Source organism: Marmota marmota, unplaced genomic scaffold (assembly GCF_001458135.2).
Source record: "Marmota marmota marmota unplaced genomic scaffold, marMar, whole genome shotgun sequence".
In the NCBI taxonomy this organism is placed as follows: Eukaryota; Metazoa; Chordata; class Mammalia; order Rodentia; family Sciuridae; genus Marmota; species Marmota marmota.
The window spans coordinates 71,184,407-71,202,947 of NW_026000026.1; the positions used below are offsets into that span (position 1 = coordinate 71,184,407).

Below are 18,541 nucleotides of genomic sequence, written 5' to 3' on the forward strand. Positions count from 1 at the left end.
GATTGGACATTCTGTAAAATGCTTTTCTGCCTGGGCCACTTTCTGAGGTGACCAGTTCTATCTTTGCCTCTATTCTTGGAAGGAGAGTCAGAGAATGGGACAATCAGAGACTATCTGGTGGTCCCCTTCCCACCTCTTGCACAGGTTCCCAACACTGAGGCCCAGAGGAGGCAAGCATACCGGGCCACACAGCAAACCAGGTGTGGCCTGAGCCTGGGCTTTCCTTCCATAACTTTCTGTTGTGGGTGAAGCTGGACATTCTCTAAAATCCTTTTCATTTGCATGTGGTAGGGGTTGAGGAGAAAAATGATAGCCAGGAAGGGAGTAGTTATAAGCTCCTCTGCAGGTGGGGGCAGAGAATGCTGGGGTGCTCCTTAGCTAAGAGGGTTGACAGAGCAAGGTCAGGCGGAAAATCCGTTTAGCCTGCAGAAAGACAAGGGGGCTGCTCATTGGAATCCTGGCTCCTTTGGTGCTGAAGTCCCCTGCCTGATCAACCCAAGAAGGATGAGAAACTAAATCCCAGCCCGATACTTGGGGAGCTTCTGAGTCCATCCCCTGGAGCGCTGATTGAAGATTAAAGAAAATTCTCATACCCTAGGAGGCTCAGACTCCCCTCACACCAACCAAACCCTTTCTCCTTACCAAGCTCTCTGACAAGGGATAGCTAGCTGAGCTTAGAGACCAGCCACTCATCTTGTGTGATCTCCCACAGGCTTTCTGGAAGCAGGGCCTTTCACCCCAAATTACCAGATTTGGGGGCTTTTGGACACTGTGCTGTGTTTTTTGAGAAATTTTTGGGATAAGCAAGGACTTCTACATTCTACATTTAAAGCTGACCTCGACAATCAAATTGCCTGCAACCATCCAGAGACATTGGTTGCTTAATTCTTGTCTGTGGTGTGCAATTCACCCACTCAGCATCACCAGAAGGGCCCACCCAGACTGCAAGGAGAGGAGCTGGGGGTGGCAAGGAAGGGGAACATAGAGAGGGGCTGGGACTGGCTCCATGCTGGGCCTGAGCTCCGCCAGCTCAGCCCCTCCTTCTTAGAAGGAGGGGACAGAGGGTGGGGCTGATGTTGCTCACCTGCCATTGCCATATTTGATGCGGATGTCTCGGCTGCGGTTGAGCTCCTTGCCGTCCTTGAACCAGCGGTAGGAGGGCTGGGGGTTCCCGGCTGCTGCCTCACACTTCAGCGACTGCTTCTCGCCCACCTGTCCTGTTTGGCTCTTCATCTTCTTCAGCTTGGGCCGGGTGGCTGTGGGGTACAAGGCAAGCACGTGAGTGTGGTGGCGGTGGAGGCAGCACCGAGCATAAGCAGTTAAGGGCCTCGGGCTGGGGAGGGGAGGGTGAGCCTGGAAGTCACCCCTCCTGCTGTCATTGCTTAGCTCAATTTGCCTGCATTTAGAGACTGCAGTGAGATCCGCTTCCTTCATACTTGGGATGGTATTAGGAGCTTTATATGAGCTTATAAAATCTTCACAATAACCCCATGAGCTTACTGAAGTGTTTAAACCCATTTGTACATGGGAAAACTGAGGTTCAGAAGGGTAAAGTCACTTCCCTAAGGACTGGGGTTCAACCCAGATCATGGCCCCAGGGCTCATGATCTCTACTGTCCCTAAGCCCTAGGTCTGTCCCAGAGGACACAGACAGGCCAAGATGACAGACTTGGCTAGCGCTCCCAGGAAGTCCAGCCTAGCCGAGGAACCTGGTTTTGCTATCACAGCATGGGTCTTGGTAATCTGGTAACAATGGAGCCCAGAGGAGTCATCCTTGTCCTGGGAATGGGGTTCGCTAAGCTAAGAGCGAGAGATGAGGTTGGAAGATGCGGAGAGGGAAGTCTGGCCGAGGTAGCACTGTGGGACATCTTGTGTGGTCCACTGGGATGGGCTGGCAAATGGGTAAGGAGGAGTGGGGTGACTAGGCATGGACTGTGCTGGTGGGCACAGGTCGACCGAGGATGCAAAGCCGTGAGCGTCAAGCTGAGAGGCTTTTCCCATTATCCTTTTTTTCCTTTAAATATATATTTTAATTGTAGTTGGACATACTATCTTTATTTTATTTTTTTATGTGGTGCTGAGAATCGAACCCAGTGCCTCACACGTGCTAGGCAAGTGCTCTACCACAGAGCCACCAATCCCCATTATTCTTAAACACATTCTGTTTCCACATGCCCAATGCTTTGCCTCCTTGCTCCTCTCCCTACTGCCTTAAAAATAAAACTGGGAAAAAAGGTGCCCTGCTCTGAGGTAGGTGAGGGCAAGCCAGCCAGCACTCCCTGCAGAGATACATAACAAATTCTATCAGTGTCGCCCTTTATAGGACACGCAGCACTTCCGTGCATACTCTTATTTGGTCCCTGAGCTCTGTGAGACAAGTGTCATACTGACATTGATGGTAAAGAGGAGACTCAGAGGTTCAGAAACTTGACCCAAAGCCACATAGCTAGGAAGTCACAGAGTTGGGACCAAAGCCTCGGTGTCTGAATCTGTGATGTGCCGGGCTGGGAGCAGGCTAGTGTCGACTTTTGCAGCCTCATCTCTCTTTGAGGATTGGAGACCCTGGTTCAAATTTTTTCAATAGCAGAAGGGAGGGACTTCGAGGGCCAGGAAGTGTCTGGTGACTGACTGGCCCTGTCTAGGTCATTGGTCCTTTTCTTGGTAGCTCAGAGCTCTGACAATGGGCCAGTGTTGGCTCTGGAGAAAGGCAGGCAGAGAGGGCTGGTGAGAGGTAGGAGGCACCTCCTTGAACTTAACCCTGAGCTGTTGCTTGTCAGTAAGAAGTCAATGGGCATGAGGTGCCAGGGACAGAGGGAACTTCAAAAGAAAACATTTAAAAATATGTTCCTTAGGGCTGGGGACATAGTTCAGTGGTACAGCCTAGAGCGCTTGCCTAGGATGTGTGAGGACCTGGGTTCAACACCCAGTACCACAAAAAAGAATGGCTTAAGCAATGATTCTTGTGAAATAATTTTGTTTATTTTAGAAAATTAAAAAATAGTCGGGTAAAAAGAAGTAAACAAAATCATCCATTATCCCAGTACTCAGAATGAAAACACACACACACACACACACACACACAATTTTAAACAAAATGGAATCAGGGCCAATAACACGTTTCTCTCATTTAAGAAAACAATGTAATCCTTTCACCTTGCTGTTAAATACTAATAATAACATTTACCAAACTGAATTCTATGAGACATAAGTATCTGAGGAGTTGAAAATAGACATTACTTGAGAAAAAATGTTCTGTGAGGAACATGGGATGAACTTGGCTAATGAAGTGTCTTTATTGACTTCAGTGAGATTATCTAAGTAAGGAACTTGAAACTTTTTTCTTGGATCCCTTAACAGCATTTCAAGGAAATAAAATTATGTGGAACAAGTTCTGTAACATAACTTCTATGTGCATATATTTATAGATATAATATATATTTTAATAGATAATATATTCACAATTCAAAATTTAAGAACTGTAAAAGAGCATCTAAAACTGAGTCATACCCCACCCCTCTAGGTTCAGAGCAGATATTCAGTTGCCCTTCCAGGAGGCAACTAATTTTACCAGTTCCTTTGATATCCTTTCAGAGATCTCCTAAGCATATATGAAAAAAAATAAAACCCTGGAACTCACACACATATTTCCACCCAATCATTTTTCATCCTTGCATAATATTCCTGTGTGGATGTATCAAAATGTATGCAACTGAATCCTGTTGTGAGGCAGTCAACATGTCCCCACCTCCCATCACCAATATCCCCAGAGGAACATCCTTGTGGTTTCATCTCCTTGCTCGACCAACGGACACAGCTGTAAGAGTGGACCCACACTGCCTGTGTTCCAATCCAGGTGTTGCTACTCATTAGTTTTGTGTCCTTAGGTCATTGACTTAATACTTCTACACCTCAGTTTCCTCATCTATAAAATACAGGTAATAAATAATAGCTCCTACCTCATGGGATGATGGCTGTGAGGAGTAGAAGACAATGCACACACAGCCTGGCATGCCCAGAGCATTCAGTAAAGGTCAGCTGTTGTTATTATTATTATCCACAATTCTTTCCTAAGGCCATCTTCCTAAAAGTGGCTGCATCTAAGGGTATATAGTCTTTTCAGCTTCATGAACTGCCAAATTGCCCTCTGGAAATGCTGCTCCACTCTGCACTCCCCCAGTGAATGACGGGGCCTGTTTTTCCACAGCCTCACCACCAGGAGGTATTATCATATCTTTCATCTCTGCCAATTAGCTAAGCAAAAGATAACGTCTCTTTGTTGTTGTAATTTGCATTTATTTGATTACTGATGAGGCTGAACATTTTTCATAAGTGTATTGGTCCATTGTATTGCTTCTTCTGGAATTGCCTGTTCATGTCTGCAGTCTGTTTTCCTATTGAGTGCTCATCTTTTTATTGATTTCTAAGAGCTCTTTAGAAATATTAAGGCTATTAACCTTTTGGCTACAATATTCCAACTCCCCCCTCAGTCACCTGCTTCTCACATTTTAAAATGCTAGCTTTTGTTTTGTTTTGTTTTGTTTGTTTTTTATCTTTCTTTTATTTTTTTATCCAGACATTTTATGAGCGATGAATTTTATGAGCGATGAATCTACCAATCTGTTGGATTTTCAGACACTTCATTTTTCTAGGTGAGATTGGAGTCCTGCCTCAGCACCCTTCCCTTCCCTGCACCCTGCCCTCTTGCATCTACTACAGAGTTCCCAGACACGCCTTATCTCAGTGCTTAAACCCAGATGCTGATGTGAATCACATGGGAGCTTCAAAACTTCAGTGGATGCCCGGGGCATATCCAGAGCATTCTGAAGCAGAACCCGTGAGGATAGTCAGGCGGGTGATTTTAACAGGCTCCCGGGTATCTTTCTCATAGAAAAGTGCACATGTTGTAAGCGTACAGCTCAACAACTGGCGACAGACAACACATCTGGGCAGCTGGCTTTGCTCCAAATTCTGGTTTTTACCTGGTAATCTAAATTCGTGGTCTAGGATGACCTCTAGCTAACCCCCTGCTCCTTTTTGTGAACTGGGGCACAGAGAGCTCTTCACAGGTTCGAAAGTGTGTTAACCTTTCTTGCAATTCTGACAGCAGGGAATCCCCTGTCCCAACCACCATGGGCCACCTCACTTCCAGCCAGATAGGGGAGGGGGAGGGTGACACCTGGTGGGAGAAGCAGTGCTCACTCTGCCACCTCATTTCCTGACTGAGTTCTGGTGCAAGACTGTGCACTGAGCCAGTGGCCACTGCTTAGTGGTTGTGGTGATGGGCTGGGGGTGTATCACACAGAGATGAGCAGCGGCATGATCCTCATGCAGAGGGCCGGAGGAATTGGGGGCTCCAAAGTCATTCTCTGACCCCATGGAAAACACAGGATTACATTTCAGATCATAAGGAGCCCACCCGACCTAGTGAGGACCCTGTGTGACTCAACAGTGACTTCTTGATAGTTCACTCGCTTCTATCTGGGTGTTCCTGGAGGGTTGGGGATGATTACTCCATATATATCTAGATCATTTCTGTCTGGAACAAAACACAGGACCTAGCACACAGTAGGCACTCAGTAAGTACATATGGTATATTTACTCAAGAGTGTAAGTGCCTGCCCACTAGGGGCACCTGATTTGGCTCCATTCATTCATTTAATACTTTTTAATCAACCGATCCCATGCCAGGCACTCTTCTGGTGCTGGGTATATAGTACTGAACAAGACAGGTATATGTCCTGCTCCTGGGGAGCCTGACTTTGCATGAAGGCCATAGACACTCAGCAAGTCACCAACAGCAAGCGAGAAGCCGTAATCAGCTGGATAAAGGCTCCAAGGTAGGAATGAGCTTGGTGAGTTCAGGGGTCTAACAGAGGCCTATGTGACTGGAGGAGGGTGAAAGGTAAGGGTGGAATGAGGGGAGTGTGGAGAGGTACACAGGACCCAAGTTCCATGGGATTGTGAAAGGCAGGATGAGAAGTCTAGATTTGCTTTTTTTTAAAAAAAAACTTTTTACATGCTTACCAGAAAAATTTTAAATTACACATGCAGATTACATTTTATTTCTATTGGACAGCACTGATCAAAGGATGACAAAAATAATCATACATTTAAATCATGCCGTATTCTTTTGTTTATTTTTTTTTCTTTGAATCATGCCATGTTCTTTGCAAAAAGTTTTCTTTTATAGCTCTTAAAGGTTCCTCAGAAGAACCACATGAAAGTTAAGGCAGGTAAACCTTGTAGATTTTTTTTTTCAGCCAATTTCCTTGGGGAGGCAATGACAGTGGCTAAGAGGGCAGAACAGAGAACACAAACCAGATGGCCCTTGGAACAATGCCCAGGGGACCTCCACACCCTTACTCCTGGGCCCAGTGCCCTGTCAGACATTTGCAGCAAGGACTGGAGTGACCTCAGTGGCCCTGGATTTGTTCTGTAGGTGTGATAGGAAGGCATTAGCAGCTTACAAATTGAGGAATGACCTGATCTTACTGTCTGCACTTTAAGCTCTTTCTTAATCTGAGCCACCATCACCTCTCCTCCTGTGGCTTCCAGCCATTGGATCAAGTACCAACCCTTGGGGTCATCTGGGACAAGGCTCAGACGCTAGTCACACAGCAGACCTTGGGCACCTGGTTTAGCTCCAGTCCCCAGCCTGGGTACCTTCTCTCATCTAGGCCTGGGATTACCAAGTCTTTCTTACAGCCCAGGGCCCAGAACGCCATGTTAGTGTGTGGGCATCCTAACAGGTCCCAAGAGTGTCTTGGGGCCAGAGCTGAACTAAGCAGAACAGGCTTCCTGAGATAGATAGGATCTGTCAGGACAATAGCTGAATCAAGAGTGGGCAGGCACGTAACCTCGTGAATAAATATACCATGTGTATTTACTGAGTGCCTACTATGTGCTAGCTCCCGTGCTTTGTCCCAGACAGAAATGATCCAGCCATATATAGAGTAAGCATCCCCAATCCTCCAGGAATTAAGCTTGTCTCCCTCTGTCATTGTTTCTTTACATAACAAATACACTTTCATTTTAGAAAAATTACACAATACAAGTAAGGACAAAGAAAAACACATTTAAATCAATTAAAGTACCACCAGAGAGAAAACCACTGTTCATATTTTCAAATATCTCCTGCAAGACATTTCTAACATGCTTTAGATTCACTTCCCCCCCACCCAGTGGACACATTACAAGAGTATTTTTCCAGGCCTAGAAATAAATGTAGCTCTAAATTATTTTAATGGCTGCCTAATATTCCATTGTTCAGATGAATTTGGTAAGTTGTCTTCAGTGTTTTGCTACTATGAACAATACTGCAATAAACTTCTCCATCAATTCAGCTTTGTGGCCAAAGGGAGGAACAGCAGAGCTGGGGGCCCAGGCATATTTCCCTATGCAGAGAGGAGACTCTGAAAGGTCCAGCACACAGGAGAGTGGACAGATGAGGTTTGTCAGATAAAAGCAAGAGGAAGCTCTGTGTGCATAAGAAGCGGGAGGGAAATTCTCAATACCCTCCCCCTGGCTGTCTCTGACACCTGATTTCCTGAGGTGGAGGGGCAGGTGGCAAATTGATGGCTCAGGCAGGCCTATGGGAGGTCCTCCTCAGACCAAGGCCTCGTACTCCTTGGGTTGGGAAGCCCAGATGTTACTTTGTTCTGCTCTCACCCTCCTGGAGCCGTGTTAACTAAGCAGCAGAACCAGGGTTCTCTGGAGTGCGAACATGGGGGTACAGGGATCACTTCTGGCAGCTTTAGTAGAACAAGAAGAAGGTCTCCACAAACAGATTTCCCTCGGTGACAGGTTCCATAAAACCTGAGGACACATTCCCTGTTGCCTCAGCTTGGGCCACAAGGTATCTGGTGGCTTCTGCTTTCTGTCCCCTGGTGCCAAACCAGGGCATCTGGTCTGTCTCCGCCTGACAGGCAATCCCCAGAAAGCACCTCATTAAAGTAGCAACACAGAACAACAACCAGCGCTGTTCCCCACATCCCAGCCCCCAGGCCAGGAGGTGCCGCTGTGCCAGCGGCCTGACCTCATTCCTCTCCAGTGGGCGGTGGGTGCGGAGACTGAAGAGATCTGAGAGCAAGACAGACGCCCAGGACGAGGCCGGGCAACCTGGCCAGGGAAGACCTGGCCCTGTCTCCCTCCCAGCCACCAGGGCCAGGGGCAGCGGGCTCTTAAAAGGGTTAATGATCCTCACCTCATGACTAAGACTGAGCAGTCCCCTTTGCAGGGCAACACCTGGAGACAATTCGGCCAGCCTGCCCGGCATCAAAGTCTCACACTGTCCTGGGCCAGCGGGCTGCAGCCCAGCCCCCTCCCCAATCCTCTCTCACCTACAAAGTGACTGCAACCTATTGGAGGTTAATTACAGACTCCAAGTTCAAATGAGAAAGAAAGAAAGGGAAAAAAAAATTAAAAACACAGCTGGTTTAAGTGGGCACAGGGGAACTCATCTGTGAAGTGTGGTAAGGTATCCGCCCCACTGATGCTCCTGGGACGGGCCTCCCAGAGGGAGTGTGCACCCAGCTGGGCCTTTGGCTTTCTCTGGGCCACAGATCCTTGGCCAATGAGTCCCAGCCTGGTGCCTGGGATTGCTTTGTCTTTTTATATCCATCCAACAAATATCCACACCCAGCAGGCTCTGTGATGTGCCAGGTGCCCATCAGGCACCAGGGATATGGCACCAAACAAGACAATACGGCCCCTGCCCTCAGTTTTGGGCTTCTACTGAGGCCGAGAAGGGAGAGAGGCTCAAAGAGAGTCACTTTCCCTGCATCAGTGAAAGCCACTGGTGCCTGGTACTTCAGTAGCAAGTAGAGAACAGGAGCCAGGACTGGTAGGGATGAGGACTAAAGGCAGACACTGTATCAGGAGAACATGGAGAGGAGGATGAGGAGCGGGGAGGATGAGGAGACAAAACTTAGTAGCACCAAGACCAACAGAAATATTCCTGCCTTAAAGCCTTGCCTGCCCAGTCAGAAGCACCACCCAATGACACCCAACTTTACCATGGGAGAGCAAGAAAGGCACCGGCCCTAAAGCCAAGGCCATGACCACTGCCAGCCCCTCTGCCAGAATTTTGAGAGAAGCACTGGTCTTCTTGGGCTCTGCCAAAGTCAGGGGCAGAGATGCCAAGCCTCTGATGTCTGAGCCATAGGTACACAAGCAGTGGAGATTCGGGAGTGAGGGGTGGCACCCATGTCTGCATAGGCTCCCAGAGCAGAGCATCAGTTGCTGGGTAGGTGTACAGTGACCGTGCAGATACCATAGTCTCCTGGGTTCCTACCAGTGTTGGGACACGGGCACAGACATCTAGATCTGACAGAGATGAGATGTGGAAGATGCAGCACCATTACAGAACAGCCGGGCTGCTGAGGATATGGAGATTCAGGTCTTTGTCTCAGGCTCCCGATTTTTTAGCTGTCTGCTCTTAAGTAGGCATTTTAGCCTCTCAGCCTCAATGGACTCATCTACAAACCACACTTTGCCTGTTTAAGAGAGGAAGGTCTCCAAGGAGAGATGGAAGCTTCTGACTTGATCATGGGCAGAATTGGGGATAAAGCAGAGATGGAGGGCCACTGCCATCTACCCAAACCCTCTTACAATCCTTGCTGGGGAAAGCTGGGCTCTGGGCCAAAGTCTTGGGCCCTGGAGAACCCAGTGTGTAGATATCTGAAGTAGGTGGGCTAGGCCAATCCTTGCTCAGGGAACCCACAGAAGGCTGAGGAGGGGATCCCAGAGCTTCTGTCCTCTTTGGAATAGACTTGCACTTCCTGTCTCCTCAGCCAGGCTGGAGATAGTTGTTTCTGAAGCTCGGGGTCTTGGGGAATGTAGTGGGAAGGGGACAAGACTGGCACCTCCACTGGGGTGTGTGGGAAGCCACCGGATGGTCTTGGGCCTCTTTTTGGAGGGTCTACTGAGCTCTTTAGTAAGGAAAAGCAGCACATTTGTATTAAAACAAGCAAACACATAATGTAGTAGAATGTCAAGTTCATGTGGATTTTTAAGATAAAATAAAAATAGAACACTTCTAAGCATCATGGGGCCTCAGGGAAAGGCCTTAGCAGGTCTGGTGCAGGCAAGCAATAGTCACATGCTCACCAGGCTCTGTCCCTCCAAATCCAACTGCAAGCACAGAGAGCCCTGGCTAGGCACTGTGGCAGGGCTGGAAGTGGGATGCAGTCCTTGTGGTCCAGGCTGGCCAGGCTGAGGGGACTGGAAAGAACTCAGTCCAGAAATCTGCCTCCCTCCCTGGGTAGGAAGTCCTTAGCTCCGACATGACAGGTGGAAATCCAGTTTCTCCATCTCCTCTCCCCAAACTGCTCTTCCTCCTGGTGCCCTCTTTCAGTCACCTTGGCATTATGACGATCCCATTTCTCTCTTGACTTTCCTTAGAGGTCAAGTTCATTCTACTTCCACCAAGCCTCTTGCCCTCATCACCCTCCACCATCTGCCAGGCCCTGGTTCAGGTCACACCGTTCCCACCCCAGGACCACTGTGCCAGCAGGGAATATTGGGCAGATTTACCTCTATGCCTTCTGCCATTCAGGAACTTTCCTTGGTTCCCTGATGTCTATAGAAGAAATGCTGCTACTTTCCTTTGTGGTAGCCAGGCGACTCAGGGGACACTGCTGGGCCAGTCAGTGGGTTCCCTTTTCAAACACCCCTCTCTATTTTCCCCTATCACTTTTTTCAGAATCTTATATTCCAGGTAGACCAAATGTGCATATTGTGACCTTCCTCCATGTTCCATGTTCAGGTGTCTATCAAATGTCATTCCCCACGCAGGAAGCAGAATCCAGAGGGTCAGCCTTGTAGGCTCAGAGTCAGACAGGCCTTGGTGAGCATTCTGGCTCTGCCCAGAGTCTTGTATAACTAGGCAAGTTACTTAACCTCTCGGAGCCTTTAGTTCCTTGACTGTGAAACAGGGACAATCCTACCCACCTTCTAAGATTGTGGGGAGAATTAAATGGACGCAACTCATGTCAAGAACTTAGCACAGTGCCTGGAACAGAGAGATAGCTTAATAACTGGAAGCTTTTATTAATCTAAATCCCTTAAGATCTCCTCAGATGCTACCGCCTTCTCTAATCCACCCAGCCAGAAGCAGTTTCTGTCCCACATAGACTCCCTGTGCCTTTCACCAGCTCTTCCTGGGGCTTCTTACCTCAGAGAAAACTGGGTTCTTTTCCTTCTAAACTGTGGGGAACTTGGGGAGGGGATGTGATGGGGGTATCACTGTGTTGCTGATGTCTGGACAGAGTAGGTGCTCACTGATCACAGGCTAAACAAATGAATTAATGACGTAAGGCTGGACTGTGACTGAAGGGCACCTAAAGCAGTCTGAATCCAGACTGCTGCAAACACTCAGGGGAGGGTGGGGCCCCTGACAGCTAATCTCAGAGCCCTTTTCCCACCCAACACTCTTCCCCAGCTCGTCACTCAGCCCCAACAGGCTTGTGTCCCGGAATAGCAGAGCAGATGACAGAAATCGGGGACCTCACAGAAAGACTATTCTTGCTCAGTCTACCACTGCCCACTACTCAGGGGCCCCAGACCAGGCAGGAAGCCCAGCCAGAGAAGCTTCTTTCCAAGAAACTGTGGATCTTCAGAGGAGAAGGGGCTATCTAGCTCTCCACATGTGGAGTTGAAGTAGCTTGAGACTGTCTTCATTTATTTCTGCTCTGGTATGGATTGAGAACACAGAACATTTGAGTGCTGAGGGTCCTGTGCATGTGGCCTCGGCCCTAGTGGAGAGCCTCACTAGCAGGGCACTGCTGTCACCGGGGGATGGGCCTATGACAGTAGTGTGGGGTGCTGCTCAGCACAGAGGACACACTGACCCTTCCTCCTTATCCCAGGGGCCAAGGAGGGCTGTAGGGGGAGCAAATCCTATGCTGGGACTGAGGGATGAGTGGGGGTTGGCCCAGAGAAGGCAGAGTGTACACCAGGCAAAAGGAAGAACAGCTTCCTAGGGATAAGGTGGGAAAGAGACTGCAGTGCCTTCAAGGGACCAGGAGAAATTCCACCCACCTCATTGTAAGGTGCAAGAGCCGAGGGGGCAGTGACTAGGGAGGAAGAGTGCCTTGTGGGGCTGCCTCTCTCCCTGGGTAGGAAGTCATTAGGTCCGACAAGACAGGTGGAAATCCAGTTTCTCCATCTCTGCCAAGCCCTTTGTTACATTTATATGTGGACTTCCCTCTCTGAGCCTCAGTTTCCCCATCTATACAGTGAGGGAAGTGAACTATCAGCTCAGATGGAGTCTTGTCTGATACCAGAAGCCACAGACCCCTGGCCAGGCCCAAAGCTCCAGAGTTCTTTGCAAAGTGTTTCTGGGTGGGGAGTGAAACAGACACAGTCTGTGGTCACCTACCCATTTACCACCAGTCCATGTCCTGAGTGGTCAGTGGGATGACTAAAGGGCTTTGGATGGAGCCCTCCCCTGGCCTGTCTTTCCACACCCTGGGGGGTGGCCAAGGATGCCTAAAGGGCAGCTCTGACAAGGCTGCCCTCCGCTCAGAACCCTTCCTCTCTGCAGGTTCAGAGAAGGTCAACTCACTAGCCTGACATTCAGAAGATCCATGTGGCTCCGGTGGTCTCTCCCTCCTATACACGATGTTGGGCAGCACAGTCTCAGGAATGCACTTTATTTCTCACCCCCACTGGGTTCCCAGCCTGCACACTCTGCTCAAATGGTCGCTTCAGTTTGAGGACCCAGACCTTCTCCCTGGTCTTTTCTCATTCCACCAAGTTTGTCTCAGCCCCATCTTTTCCTGAAGCCTCCTCAGACTGCTTGGGTTGGAAGTACTCTCTCCTTCCATCCTGAGTCACTCCTGATGGTTAGAACTGCAACCAGAATGGGACCCATGTCTATCTTGTTCCACAAGGTGGCAGCCCCTGGGGGCATCGTGCTGGAGCACTATGTGGGATGATCTGTAGAGGGGGTTACCACCTCAGTCAGTGGTGCTCTTTCTCTCTCTTTGCTTCATCCTTCATTGCTGGGGATTGAACCCAGGGGTGCTCAACCACTGAGCTACATCCCCAGCTTTTTAAATTTTATTTTGAGACAGGGTCTTTCTAGGTTGCCACAGCTAGCCTTGAACTTTCAATCCTCCTGTCTTCTGGGTAGCTGGGATTACAGGGATGTGTCACTGTGCCCAGCCTAAATCAGTGATTCTCAAATTGCAGCAAGTGTCATTGTCAACTCAGGGATTTTCTAAAACAATTACTGCCCCCACCCCCCCAATTTCTGATTTAGTATTGCAGGGCTAGAGCTCAAGACATTGTATTTCAAGCCTATTTTCACTTTGTGCTTTAAATCAGGTTTCCACTAAGTTAAACATTCATCTTTTGTACAATGGACTCCATAGGACCAGACAACTACCCAATTTAGTGTTAGATCTGGCTGCACTCTCGAGCTCCGGGCTAGGTTTCTGGATGGGCCATTTGATCATTGTAACTTCCATCTTCCTAGGAACTCCTGCCTGTTGGTGCAGCCTCAGGGCCCCAGGGCTGCCCTCCTGTGTCAGCATCCACAATTCCTGTTCATACCTGATCCCCATAGTCATCTTGCCAGATTCTGGTGAGGGCAGGAACCCAATCTGCTCATTTCTGTATCCCTTTGTATCTCACATTCGCAACTGAAGAACCCAAGAAGTAAATACCTGACTGGTTGGTCTGATGGGGAGGGCCTACTCCAATAAGTGGATCCATGGGGATCCTCTGCCTCTTGCTGATATGTCATGAGGGGTATAGAATGTGCAAGAGCCTGGAGTCAGGTGACATGCTTGGCTGAGGCAGGGCAGGGGGCAGACTTCATTTCAAGATCTCATTCTGTCACTAATTCATGGTTGATTGCAAGCAAGTCATGAACTTCTCCTGCCTCAATTTTCCTGTCTGTAAAGTGGAGGTGGTTAAAAAAAATACCTAAACCTTTTGAATCTGGCATGCAGGAAAGCTTTCAGTAACTCCCATGTGCATTGGGCATGGACTTGATCCCACTTCCTGCAAGGCCTGTTCTCTCCTTGGTGAATTCCTGTCGCCATCCAGTATCAGCTCAGATGTCACTCCTCTGTGACGTTCTATTTCCTCCCAGGAGAACAAATCCCTCTCCTCACCACACGCTGCACATTTATCACTGGCCTTAAACTCAGTTCTAGTCATAGGGAGTTGTGTAAGGATCTTTATCTCTGAGCTTCCTGAGGGTGGGAACTGTGGGTTATTCCATAGTAGAAGCTGAACGAATACTTGCAGAATTGAATACACAAAGGTGAGTAAAAGTGCAGTTTGTGTAGCTACCATGTGGCTGGAGTTCGTGAAGCCTTGAGGAACAGAAGGTTCTCGAAGAATAGAGTTCGCAAAGCCTGGAGGAATGCTGGGAAAGTAGGCTGCCACTGCCTCCCACTAAATAATGAAAGGTATACCACCCGCTCAGACATGGAGGGAAAACACTAGGAGAACGGAGTTCAAATGGGGCCCAGATCTCAAGCTTCGGAAGACTTTGCCAGAGTTAAAAAATGAAAAGCCCCTCTTCCCTATATCAACTCTCCCTCAGGTCAGCCTGGTGGCCAGATAGCAGAGGGGCAATAAGGAGTGGGCAGGCCTGTGTCACCATCTCTGAAGCCAACTCTGAGGCCAGGGCAAGGGCCTGCTAACTCTGGGCCAGCACTTCTTCCTCCATATGCTCCCCACTCTGCCACTGCCCTCAAGATCAAGCTCCTGGTGCCTAGAGCAGAGTGCAGTAACAGGCATCATCTTGGAGTCCAAGGATCTCTGCTTCCCATGAGGCTTCTCTTACTTCCTTCAGCAGCTCACAGAGCCACACAGGTCAGAGGTCCTTGGGTGGAGCTCACCTGAAGCCCACAGTCCAATTTTACTTCTATTCTGGACCTATTGGCCACCCCATTCTCTCATCCCAGGTGACTCACTGTCCTACCCCAGGTCCACTGCTATGCTGATATGGAAAGACTAGAGCTCTCTGTCCCCTCTTCACCCATACCTAATGCCTGGGACCTGAGCAGAGGACTGATGAGTCCTGGTCTGTAAACTGCTTTGAGCTTTTAGGATGAAAGACCACGGGAAGTACAGAGTCACTCCCTGCTTGTTGTTATTGTTCCTCGTGAATCCCTGAGGTGCCAGAGAGCCAGAGCAGAGGTGCAGTCTGTACCCCAGAGTAGCAGGAGACCTGATCCAGGTGCCAGGCTCAGCAAGGTCAGCCAGGGGCCAAGGCCAGTGGGTGAGTCTGCCAACCTCCAGATGCGGCTCAGACACGTGCATATGAGCACATCCCACCTCTGGTCTAGCCCTGGGCAGCCTAAGGATGGGAGTTTGTTCTAGGAGTCTGGGCATTAGTTTTAGCACAGGCAGGAGATGGGAAAGATGGGAAAGAAGATCTTGTGAGGATTTCTTTGTGTCTAGGGAATTCAAATGACACATGTCCAGACCATCATCAGCTAATGATGCTCACCCACTTTCCCACTCAGGACACTCTGGTGAAGACCAAGGCCTGCCCATGTCCTCCTGTAGGCAGATAAAAGATTCCCAGTTAATAGGAGAGTTCTGGCAGAGGGGACATTTCCATCAAACCCCGACTGGTCTTTCAAGGGACACATAGAATCTGATCCCAAACCTCTCTTTTAAACAACACAGCTTGGGGTTATCATTTTCTTTGGGGCTAGATCTTCCTGCCTCCCAATATGACAGTTTTCCTATACTGGGGGTTCTCAGGGACACAGGGCCTGAAGACTGAGACTCTGATCTCACCATGTGCAAGGTAAGAGTTGAGAGCAGAGAACATTTCCAGAGATCCTGAGAGAGTAAGGCCAGTGTCCCAGGTCACACTGAGGCAAGGTAGGGGTGGATCCCAGCTGCCTGGTCCAGCTGTGCCATTTCACCACACCATTAAAGGATTTATAACCAAACTCCCCAACCCCTGGCAATCCTATGCCCCTGAGATAAAGGGAAATAGGGAATTGTGGGGGGCAGCCCCTGGTAGGGATATCAGGCGTCAGCCCCACGAACTCTCCATGAGTCATGATGTATGAAGACTCACACCTGCACCTCTGCCCCACCCAGCCCTCCCGTGCTGAGGCAGGGGAGAAGCCCATTTCCCTACAATTCCTGTGTGAGTGGGTGGGGTTACCCCTCCTGCTATTTGCAAAGGAGGAGCTGAGGTACCTCTGGGTGTGTGGTCAAGGACCAGGGGGAGCCAATTAATTAATGTCTCCTTCTCTCTCCCACTTTCCAGATACTCTCCCCACGTCTCAGCTGAAGATTTTGGCAGATAACTTGCTTACATTTTCATGTCTTTACCTCCCAATCTTTCAAACAAATGTGGCTTAGTCCTGGCTAAGACCCCCTCTGCTGCTGTCCAGTGCCCATGTTCCCCCCAGCTGGGGCACTCTGAGATGTAATGAGGCTGGCGTGGAACAAGCGGGAGAGGAAAGTTCTCTAACCCTGTAGGCCACTGTCATCTTAATCACCCATCTTACTGGGTTTGAATCAGACCCTTTTAGTTACATAAGACTGTTGGTTCTCATTGCCATAGTACTTTCTCCTGACATCTTGTTTTGGAACATGACCCTCCTCTACTCTTTCCTCATTCTAAAATATTTTAAGTCCCCTAAATTCCTCTAGCCCAGGCCTTGAGTCTGTTTTGTATCTGCTCATCAGCCAAGTCCCTGAAAGAAGGCATTCCAAGCCAATGGCCACAGGGAACCAGAGAACACGAGGAGGCCAGAGGGAAAAAAAGACAGCAGGAAATATTATAGTAAGACATTAGGAAGGACTTTCTCACAGGGGTTGAAGATGCTGGAACAGATAATTGAGAGGCCCATGGAATCTCCCCTTCATAATCCTTCTTCCGCTCCACTGAGTACTCTGCCCTTTGTAGCAGACATACTCATTTCCTGTGCTGGTGATTCCCACCAGCTGAAGCCCACCAAGTGGCTTGCTACCAGCTCAGTTCCTACCTCCCTGACATTGGGAGGGTATCCTTATTTAGCCAGCCTTTCAAGCTTCCAGAGATATGATGTATACAAGTGGGGGGAGCAAGGAGGGGGAACTAAGGAGGGGTGGGGGAGTGGCTATCTGAGCCAGATCCATAAATTTTTGATCTTGATAAGAAGTATCTTGCATCTGCTTGGGTTGCAGGTTAGGAGCCCATCCCACCCTTCAGAAGCCCACCTCCCACTCGAGGGCTGTGGCTCAGTGGCATTGGGCAGAGAAGAGCCCACCCTTTCCATTTCTTTAGCTGCTTTTCTTTACTGTGCTAAACATAGATAGCATTGATTCCTAGGCTTTTCCCAATAGAAAGACCAAAGCCTTGCTCTCCTCCACCCGAGCCACCCAATTATACAAAAATTCAGGATAGGGAAGAGATACCGCAAGACTGTCAACCACAATTGAAGCTTATCAACTTCCAGTCCAGTGAACTTTTGAAGCCATTTTTCGGTTACAGCTCAAGTGGGAGATAGAGATCCAGCAAGATGGGCATAGTTTTCTGGAGCATGCCAATTTGAAACCCAAAGTCTCACCTCCAGAAAATACTGTGTGACTTTAACCTCAGTAAGCCTCTGTTATCTCCTCTGTAGAATGGGGACAGAACCACCTGCTTTCAGGTTGTTATGAGGATTTAATGGAGATGAAGTATTGGAACATGTCTAGCCTGCTGACTAGTACAAAGTAGACGTTAATAAAATGCTTGCTTGCAAAAGAAAAAAGAACTGAGAGTCCAGGGTTTCCCCAACTGGGCCTCAAGGCGAGCCTGGTTCTACCGGGAAAATGTGCGTGCCCTAGGCCAGCTGCTGGGAAGCCCAAGGCCAGTGCACTCCTTCACCCTGCAGCTGCCCAGGGAGGGCACCGAAGTGGATCTCAGCCTACAGCTATGCTCACTCAGAAGGGGTCAGAATCCAAAGGTCCAAGCTAGTCACTCCTGGAGACCAGAAGGGGACAACAGCCCTATGTCTGGTCCAGTTTGGAGAGAAATGTGTGTCACAGAGCAGCGGGTGCCCTGTTCCCTTGGGTTCGCAAGTGGGGCAGGGCATCCCCTCTAAGTCTCTGGAGGTGGCGGGCACTGCTTGCTGCCCACGCTCCAATGGCCAAGCAGAACGGATGGAGGTGTGGCACAGGGGTGGGGGCAACCGGAGAGCATGCCGGGCTCTGGGTCCTCCAAAGAACGGAAGGCAGTGACAGCTCTCTGAATGCTGGCGGCCAGGCCAGGCCCCGCATCGGATCGTCCGCGATCCCTGTCCCTACCCGCGCGGCGTGCTGTCGCTTGCTCAGCGCTACTCGCCTGCGCCCGGTACCCACTAGCAACGCTCGCGCCCGCCCCTCCGTGGGGACGCGGCAGCCGGGGAGAGGCGCGCGCTGCCACCGCCTGAGTCCAGGCGCTCTGTCCCTTGCCGCCCAGCCGCGCCGCCCCGCTCGCACACAGACATGCACGTCCCGGGTGCCTGTCACCCCAGGGCTGCTCGCTCAGCCCCACACTCACCCGCGGGGCGCCGGGGCGGGTGAGCGGGCGGCAGGTTTCTCCCAG

The 18,541-nt window shown here is 49.6% G+C and overlaps 1 protein-coding gene across 1 annotated transcript in view; it reads right to left on the reverse strand.

The window, feature by feature from the left end:
- The window catches only part of Nrg2 (neuregulin 2), a 53,461-nt gene extending 40,492 nt beyond the window's left edge, over nt 1-12,969 (reverse strand). Inside the window, exons 1-2 of the mRNA XM_048811871.1 lie at nt 12,959-12,969; nt 1,085-1,256 (exon numbers count right to left, since the gene is read on the reverse strand). Coding sequence (XP_048667828.1) covers nt 1,085-1,233 — 149 coding nt within the window. The 5' untranslated portion in view covers nt 1,234-1,256; nt 12,959-12,969. The remainder of the gene's footprint in view (nt 1-1,084; nt 1,257-12,958) is intronic.
- Between the last annotated feature and the right edge of the window lie 5,572 nt (nt 12,970-18,541).